General features: G+C 36.9%; 1 protein-coding gene across 1 annotated transcript; it reads left to right on the top strand.

Annotated features, from left to right (window-relative positions):
- The first annotated feature begins 3,267 nt into the window (after window positions 1-3,267).
- LOC130511255 (uncharacterized) lies at window positions 3,268-6,616 on the top strand. The gene is made up of 2 exons (XM_057008164.1): window positions 3,268-3,374; window positions 6,151-6,616. The coding sequence occupies exons 1-2, from the start codon at window positions 3,268-3,270 to the stop codon at window positions 6,614-6,616; spliced, it is 573 nt and encodes a 190-aa protein (XP_056864144.1).
- Window positions 6,617-9,612: the final 2,996 nt, after the last annotated feature.

Raw genomic sequence — 9,612 nt, 5'->3', positions numbered from 1 at the left:
AGGTGCTCGTAATGCTCTCAATGACATCACAGAAAGTCTGGGTCATTCCAAAGTTTCTTCCAAGAACAAGCAAATCATTTCTTCTGGTTCTGCAAAATGCGAAACCAACATAGCTGGGGAGATGTTCTTGTGAACTTGTGATTAAAGCTTGTTATTTCGCAGATTCTTCCAATTGAAGTTAAGTATTTCTCTGTGTTTATACAACATGCCTTTGATCAGATCCTCCTTGATTTGGAAGCACAACAAAAGGGTGGTGACATGGCTCTTTCACCAAATATGCTAGAAATAAGCAAAGCGATGAAACATATGTTCACTTTTACCTTGAGATCAACTAGAAAAGGTATTGTTACAGGAAATCCTTTTTTGGCCGATGAAGCTACATCAATCGCTATCTGGTGTATGCTGCAATTTATAAATATTTATAAACTCTTATTAATGGATACATTTAATAAGAGTTTATAAATAATACACAAAAGAGGTTCTTTGTTATATAAGAGGTTCTTCCAGTTTTATTAGGAATGATCTCCAAGTGGCCTCCTTTATGAGCAAACATAAAGAAAGCGGAGGACTTCTTCATTTTTGTGTAACAATTTTTGAGGTTAATTCTTTGGTCATGCTTTATTTATAAAGCTTTGTTATTTACTTTGACACAGTCACCAGTTTTGTGTTTTTATATTGCAAAAATATATGTATCCACTCTCTTTAATTGTGCGAAATATTGTTGTCTATAACAGTGCCCTTTAGGTATTTAGAACCCCTTTTACATTTTCATAAGGACATAAAAAATATTGTATAGAGATTATTGATTTCATTTTTTAATGGTACAAATGGAAATGCATAGATTACAATTAGTTATGTCAAGTTCATAAAACTTTGATACACAAGATTAAATTCATAAAACTAAAGAACACGTGCAGGCTTTGTAAGGAGATGATGATATGTGGCAGATTCTGAGGCACATGCGGATAACAAGCAAGTCTCCACCGCTTCAGATATTTTACATACCCTTATAAATTGTTTTATAATCCTTTATAATGGTGTATAAACTTTACAAATTATTTTTATAAACCCTTCTAAATTATTTACATACCCTTATAAACCTTTATAAATTATTATACAAACCATTATAAATTATTTTATAAGGATTTCTAAATGGTTATAGAATCTTTTAGTTGATTTATAAACCTATACAACTAATTTATTAAGGTTTCTAAGTTAATGTATAAAAACCTTATCAATTGATTCATAAGGGTTTATAAAATGAGAATCGTTATAACTTTTACTCCAATAGGTTTTTAGTAAGAAAAAAAGAGTTTTTAAGGTTTTATAAAACATTTTCTAACTTAAAAATCATTTATAAATTTTTGTATAAATATTTTACGTGAAAATTCTAAGAATTTATAAATATTTCTATAAGAGGTTATACATTAATTATAAATATTAATCAGTTAGTTATAAGAACATCTTAAAGCTTATGATTTTATCTATCCACTCATGATAATAAACAATTATAAATTATTTATAAACAATTATAATGCTTTTGCCAATCTCCCTCCCTCTCTTTTTTGCTGTATATGTATTGTGTAACTAACTATAAACGAGTTTGATTTCAAGTAAACAATAGCTTGAAACTGCACATATGATCTCTTGGGTAATTTAAATTTAAAAGAAACAATTAAATGATTTATAAAACCTTATAAGTCATTTATCCGGATTCATAAACCAATTTCTAAGAGTTTATAACTTATTTTATAAAGATTTATAAATTAGCTATATAAATTATAAAGACTTATAAATTATTGAAACAACTATCATCCAGGTGAAGTTTCAGAGACTCTATTACAACACCACGTGGAGCGTTTGCTTCTTTGCTATCCCCAAGGCATGAGTTCCAGCTATCAAATCTGGTTTTGGATGAAGGTGAAGCCTGAATACAAGAACTGGTTCTTGCTCTGCCGGAGAGTGTGATATACATTGAAGATATGCATCTCAAGATTTCTTCAGAGAACCTACTCGGGTTTTCCATGTCATCTACGATGTGAGATGAGCCTAGAAGATCTCCAAGGGTAGTATGATGAGGATAAACATATCTTTTATTCTTCTGCAAACATCAAATCAGTTAAACAAATATGCTAAATGTTGAAGACCAATGTGTTCTACTTACTTTTGTAGAAAAGACTTTTAAGTTGGCTTGGAAACTCCAAGGACATGAACGTTCAGACACGGGAGATGCTTGATAATTGTAGCTGAGCACACCAGTAAGGTCTGATTGTGAGACGAAGCTTGTTTCAGCATGTGGAGAGAATGAAGTAACTTGTTCATCAAAAGATGTCATGTAAAGAGAGAGAAGATATAATGTTCTATACGCCATTTGTTTAAGCCATTTTTCACATTTTAAGCCATTTTTCACATACCCAGCAATCATCGAAGTCCAGAAAACCACATTCCTAAGGGCAATACCGTCAAATACTCTACAACAACTCTCGATCTCTCCACACTTAGCATACATATCTACAAGACCTGTCAACACAATATTATCAAAGCCTGGCGCCTTAACGATGTCACAGTGTATCTTCTTCCCGTTATCTAAGTCATGCTTTCAAAGCTATGGAGAAAACAATGTCATCGTAATATCATTAAGCATTAAGTTGTACTATCGACAATATCATAAAACCAAGATTTATAAGAGGTTATAATTCTTTGAAATGCAATGTTCACAATCCGAAAATCTTTCTCCTAACCAGAACTATTCAAATGACAAGTCTAAATCAAATCAACCTTATTTTTTTTTGGATAACAGAGGAACGAAAATTCTAATATTTCTTGAACCCAGATTTATAAAAGTTTATAATTTTTTGAAAGCTCAATGCTTACTATTGAAACTCTTTCCCTTAGATCGACATGTTCTAAACCAACTTTTTCTGATTTTTTTTTATATCAGAAAGAACATATTCAAAAAATTACTTGAATCAAACAAAAAGTATACAAATTAGAAACATACCAGTGTCAATCGTGGTGAGGAGCCAACATATTTGAGATTTTAATCGTGATTCTCGTAATCTCTTGTCGTTGGCTGAGAGAGAGAGAGAGAGAGAGAGAGAGAGAGAGAGAGAGAGAGAGAGAGAGAGAGAGAGAGAGAGAGAGAGAGAGAGAGAGAGAGAGAGAGAGAGTGATGATGGATCTCGACGGAGACGACGGATTACGGAGACGATGGATCTCAACGGAGACGACGGATGACGGAGCCGGCGGATCTCAACAGAAACGACGATGGATCTCTGTAACTCTTCTGTCACCGACTGCTTGAGAGAGATGACTTCATCGGAGAGAGGCAACGGAGAAGAGATGATGGATCTCCACGGGGAGAGAGAGATAAGGTAGGGTTAATTTTGTCTTTTACACATTAATGAAAAGTGTATTTGTGAAAATGTCCTTCTATTGATGGTATTGTTGAATTGTGGTATTACACAAAATGTAGTTATGAAATTTCCCCTTATTTAATACTCCATCCGTTTCATATTAAGTGTCGTTTTAGAGAATTTTTTCGTTGCAAAATAAGTATCGTTTTAGAGTTTCAATGCAAAATTTATTAACTCTATTCTCCATTGTATTTTTCTATTGGTTGAATTGTATCGGTAATGATGTTTTTATATTGAAAATATGCAAAATTAAATGCTTTCTTAATCCGTGTGCACAATTCTAAAACGACACTTATAATGAAACAGAGGGAGTAGTGTTTATTATGTTTTATTAATGTTTGGTTTAAGCTTTAACTGCATAAATCAAGCTATATATTAAGTGTGTTACAGTAATTAATAAAAACATTAGTGGTCTGCTGGAAAATTGTTTTTTCTCCTATCTCCAACAACCCAAGTTCGACTCCATCTATATGCCTTATTTTTCCTTTTTTAAGCAATGGCATTAACGTGTTTTTACTCATTTTTAAGGGTTCTCAGCAACTTTTCTAATGGCCGCCGGTATTATAAAACTCATCTAGCTATATTTTTTTTTGTGTTTATGTCCTAGATTTGTAGATTCATAACTCAATTTCCAATTTAAACATAGTTTCTACTTAATTGTACATACCCATTTTGTGAATTTCGTGCTCAATTAAGAGTAGCACGAAGTGGTGTTGCCAGATTATACGAAGGGTAAAAATATCACAAAATGGGTAATTTCTAAGAGTTGCGTTAATTAAAAGTTGCACGATGGTAAAAAGAATTTTGTGAACTCCGAATGTTTCCAGAATGAAGATAACGTTAATAGATGCAAGACTTGAGGAGAGAGAAGAAAGTGACAGAGTTTGTGGGTCATTTTTAGGTTGTACATTTCTTAAGTTTCTGGTCAAAAGTCTTCAAGTTATAGGGTCAAAAAGTTACAAATGTCAGTAATTATTTCTCTCACATATATATATATATATATATATGTTTTTTCCCAATTAGAACAAGAAGCTGCTATTGCAAGACATTCATGCTGATTTAGGATTTAATAAATTGTACACTGTTGAGCCTCTTGGCCAAAGTGGTGGTTTACTTTTATTTTTTATGGATGAATTTCAAGTTGATGTTTTTTTCGAATAATAGAATGATTGATGTACAAGCAGTCATTAATGGAATAAAAGTCTTTATGATGTTCGTTTATGGAGACTCTGTGTTAGGAAGAAGAGATCTGGTGTGGGAATGTCTTACGCGTTTCTCAACAAATAAGGATGGCCCATGGTTTATGATTGGGGACTTTAATGAAATTACTGGTCATCATGAAAAAGAAGGGGGAAGAAAGCGATCTGATACATCATTTATCTCCTTTAATCATATGATATCCGACTGTGGAATGCTTGAATTCCCATGTGCTGGAAACCTTTTTTCATGGGCAGGAAAAAGACCCAATGGCACTGTCAAATGCAGGCTGGATCGGGCTCTTGGTAATGAAAACTGGCATGAGAAATTTCCACATTCAAAAGTGCAATACTTACGGATGTGGGGATCAGATCATCGACCAGTCCTGGCAGACATACTCTCTAGACCAACCAGGAAAAAAGAATTTAAAATTTGACAAAAGATGGCTGGAGTGTGAAGAGATACAAAATGTTATTCTAGAGGGCTGGAATTCGTCAGAACTACCACAAGAAGAAAACTTTATGGTTCGAATACCAAGCTGCAGAAGAGCTCTAGGTAAATGGAAACAAGAGAGAGACTTGAACTCGGCCAGAGTGATATAAGAACTGAAAGCTAAGGTTGATAATCTTCATTCGGATGACGAGGCCACAACCATGGAATTAGGGGAAGCTAGAAAAGAATTATCTGATGTCTCTTAAGACAAAAGAACAGTTCTGGAAACAAAAAAGTAGGATCTTATGGCTCTTGGAAGGTGATTTAAACACAAAATTTTTTCATGCAGTTACGAAGTAGAGGAGAGCAAGAAATAAGATCACAAGCCTCTTGGATAAAGAAGGAAACATTGTGGAAGAAGAGGAAAAACTAGTTGCCGTTGCAACTAGTTATTTTAGAGAATTGTTTCAATCATCCAACCCCCTTCTCATTGAGGAAGCCTTGGCAAACGTGGAGACTACCATCTCTGATCAAGTTAACACGAATCTCACAGCACATGTATCAGAATGGGAAGTGAAATCAGCTATCTTCACAATGCACCCTGAGAAAGCACCTGGTCCTGATGGCTTCACAGCATTGTTCTATCAAAAGTTTTGGGATATTGTTAAAAATGATTTAACCCATATGGTTAATGAGTTTTTATTCAATGGGATAATGGCCAATGGCCTCAATGATGCGAATATAGGTCTGATACCCAAGAAGGAGAAGCCAAATGAGATGTCACAATTCCAGATAATATCTAAAGTCATTTGCAACAGACTGAAACCAATTCTCCCTAATCGAATATCTGAAACCCAGTCAGCCTTTGTTGTTGGACGACATATAACTGATAATGTGTTGATAGCACAAGAAATGTTTCACGCCCTTCGAACAAACAAAGGGAGTCGGGAGAAGAGAATGGCGATTTAAACGGACATGAGTAAAGCATATGATAGACTAGAGTGGAGCTTCATAAAGGCGGTTTTGAAGAAAATGGGGTTCTGTGAACTCTGGAACAGTGGGTCATGAGATGTGTTTCTTTAGTGAAGTATCATGTCCTATTCAGTGGACAGCCAAGAGGTAATATAGTCCCCGAAAGGGGTCTGCCTCAAGGAGATCCTATGTCTCCTTTCATTTTCATCTTATTCACGGAAGCGCTCGTTAGCCTTCTAAATCATGCTGAGAGTCAAGGTAAGATAACGGGGATGCACGTCTCACGTGCTAGCCCCCCGGTTTCACACCTTCTCTTTACTGATGATAGCTTGTTTTTCTGCAAGGCGGAGCACCGTGAGTGCGATGAAATAATGAAAGCAATAGGAACCTATGGCACTGCTTCTGGACAATGCATTAATTTTGATAAGTCATCCCCACCCTTTGGTAAGAGGATACCTGGACATGTGAAGGACGCGATTAAAGACTCTACTGGTATAACAAATGAAGGAGGAATGGGGTCATATCCTGGTATCCCTGAGGATATTAGTGGATCAAAAGTAAGGCTCTTTGCCTTTCTAAAAGAGAGATTACAACTCTGAGTAAATGGTTGGACAGGAAGGCTACTATCAAAGGGAGGAAAAGAAGTGCTCATAAAATCAATTTTTCTGGCTCTGCCCACTTATGTTATGTCCACTCTTCTATTACCGTTGGAGACTTGCGAAAACCAAGTTAGTGCCATTGCACAATTCTAGTGGAGCTCAAACCCCCCGAAAAAGGAATTCATTGGGTTAAGTGGGAGCAGGTTTGTAAACCAAGAGAGGAAGGAAGTGTAGGATTTAGATTAATCCATGAATTCAATGTGGCACTCCTTGGAAAACAGCTATGGCGTCTAGTGCAATTCCCTAACTCATTGTTGGCAAGAGTTCTCAAAGGTCGATACTTCCGGTGCAGTACACCTCTACGTCAAAACAAAACGTCAAATCCTTCTTATGGGTGGACACGTATTATGGCGGCAAAGCCTTTGATAGAGATGGGAATTAGACAAAAAGTACACTCAGGAAATGAGATTAGAGCTTGGGAGGATCTATGGATCCCAACTGTTCCAGCGAGACCAGCAAGAGCAAGGTAACCAGTCGTTCATCCAATGATGCAAGTGTCCGAGTTTATCATAGGGAACCCAAAGGTATGGGACACGGTGAAGCTGGAAAACTATGTCCATCAGGATGACATCGCTCTGATCAAATCAATGGCCAGAAGCCAGGATTACCGTCGTGATGGATACTGCTGGAGTTTTACTAAAAATGGATTGTATTCTGTTAAGTCAGGATATTGGGTGGCAACAAATATATTGAGAGATTTTCCTCCAGAGAACCCACAGCCAAGTATTACAAAACTTCAAGCCTTTGCTTGGAAGGTAAAAGCTCCATCGAAGATTAAACACTTTATATGGCAAGCCATTTCTGGTCAATTAGCAGTGACAAGTCAATTAAATGAACGCCATATTGATATACCATGGATTTCACCCGTTTTTAACCATGGTATACTAGTATTTTATTATATATTTAATCTGTTTTCTAGCCTGTTAGGTATGTTTTCAGGTTCAGGAGCATTTTGTGAGAAAGTGATGTTTTTGGAGCATTTTGGAGTACAAGAGATGATACACCCGAGTTGACCATTCAAGACTAAGTCGGAAGTCAACATTGCGATTACAATCGATCGATACTCATCCTGAGTTGTCGATCGATGTAGCTGAGAAGATCCACGTACTAGAAGATTATAATCGATCGATACACATTTAGTGTTGTCGATCGATATCGAGGACGAAATGGTTTAGCCGACTACTTCACCAAGACTTCACCAAATTACGAGATTGCCCCTGACGAGTTTTTAACCTGATGGAAATGCTTAAATACTCCTGCTAAGTGCTTTTGACGAAAAGTTGAGAAACCCTTTGAAGCTTGAAGCTTTTTACAACCAAAGCAGAGAGTGTGAGAGAGAGACTAGAGTTTTATTTGTTTGAGAGAGATTGGAGAGATTTCTCATCTCCTTTTGTATTTCTACTTTATTCTATCTATGCAATTCTTTCATCTATCTATTGTTATGAATTGCTTAGCTATGTCTGAGTAGTCTACTTGTTAGATCTAGGGTTTAAATAGGTTTGAGGGATTAGCCCCAAGCTATAATTGCTAAGTTGTGATACTCATCAAATGGATTGTACCCTATGCTTGTTTTAGAGTAGCTAACTAGAACATAGATCACTAGGATCTTAGATTATCTTGAATTATCCATTTGAGCGATGCCTGTTTCCCGTTCAGAAGAACGACAGTTCCTCCTTGAGACCTCGCGGTCATATTCGGTTCGCGCCTAGGCAGATCTAGAAGCCGTCGATCTCAAAAGGATATCGACCGACTCTTTTTCTGTGTCATCATGCGAAAGGTGTGGCCAGAGATCTAGATATTTTAACCAGTGATTCATTCACATATGTTAAGCGGCTGAAATCTATAGTATCATGCAAGCAACTTATTAAGGCATTTATAGAGATTATAATCTCCATTCCTGAATAGAAACCCTATGTCTAGCACTCTTTATCCCATTTAAACAACCCTTCATATTGTTAGTTAGAGCAACTGCCTTGCTCATTTAGGAATTGTTATTTTCATTTCTATCATATAAACCAACCTTGCCTAGGATTGATTAGTAGGTTTTATTTAATTGGTTCCCTAGCTCCTCGTGATTCGATCTCTAAGTACTACAGCTGTACCTCTTATTTGAGAGAGTAAGCTCTACTGGGTAATTTGAGCACTATCAAATTTGGCGCCGTTGCCGGGGAGCTTTGATCGCCATTAGATTTAATCTTATTAATATTAGGTTTTTCTTTTACCCCCTTTCTTATTTAAATTTTTTTTGTCTTTTCAGGTACATGCCCAGCAGTACCAGAAGCAACAAGGGAAATCAACTATTATTCTCAGAGGATCCTGCACACTTGGAACGCTCAATCCGCAAAGACCTACGCTCCGCATCGATCGACAGAACCGCATTACCGTCGACTGATACTCACGTTCAACAGTCGACCGACACTCAGACAACACCGTCGACCGATACCGTTCACCGATCAACATCGATCGATACTTCTAACGTATATCGATCGACACTACTCCGCGAAGCATGGTCGCGATTGTTATTCTCACGCAGGGCGAGAATGGAAACCTGTATGATCAAGATGGTCATCTGCGTAATGCAACAGGTCAGAAGCTAGATGCACAGGGAAACATAATCCCTGAAACTGAAGCTGAGGCTACAGGAGAAGCTCAAACACGATCGTTGGCAGACTATAACCGTCCAGATGAGTACTACACCAACAGATCAGCTATTCGACTTCCAGAGATTCAGAAGCCAAACTTCGAGCTCAAGCCTCAGTACTACTCTCTCGTGTCTGAAATACCTTATTATGGGCAATCACACGAGCATCCTATGGACCATCTGGAGAGGTTCGAGGATCTTATCGCTGCTATTCGTATGGATGGAGTCCCCGAGGACTACCTACTCTGCAAGCTCTTCAAATACTCACTTATTGGAGAAGCTTCGCACTGGCTCA

The sequence above is a fragment of the Raphanus sativus genome, chromosome 4, assembly GCF_000801105.2.
Source record: "Raphanus sativus cultivar WK10039 chromosome 4, ASM80110v3, whole genome shotgun sequence".
NCBI classification, from domain to species: domain Eukaryota; kingdom Viridiplantae; phylum Streptophyta; class Magnoliopsida; order Brassicales; family Brassicaceae; genus Raphanus; species Raphanus sativus.
The sequence above is the reverse complement of the archived record's forward strand: the minus strand, read 5'-3'. Positions and strand labels throughout refer to the sequence as shown.

What these genes read in the sequence shown, in the direction of transcription:
- LOC130511255 (XM_057008164.1), top strand. Translation starts at nt 3,268, where the DNA reads ATGGATCTCTGTAACTCTTCTGTCACCGACTGCTTGAGAGAGATGACT. An exon ending in CACGGGGAGAGAGAGATAAG is followed by an intron (nt 3,375 to 6,150) that starts GTAGGGTTAATT and finishes TGTCCTATTCAG; the next exon opens with TGGACAGCCAAGAGGTAATA.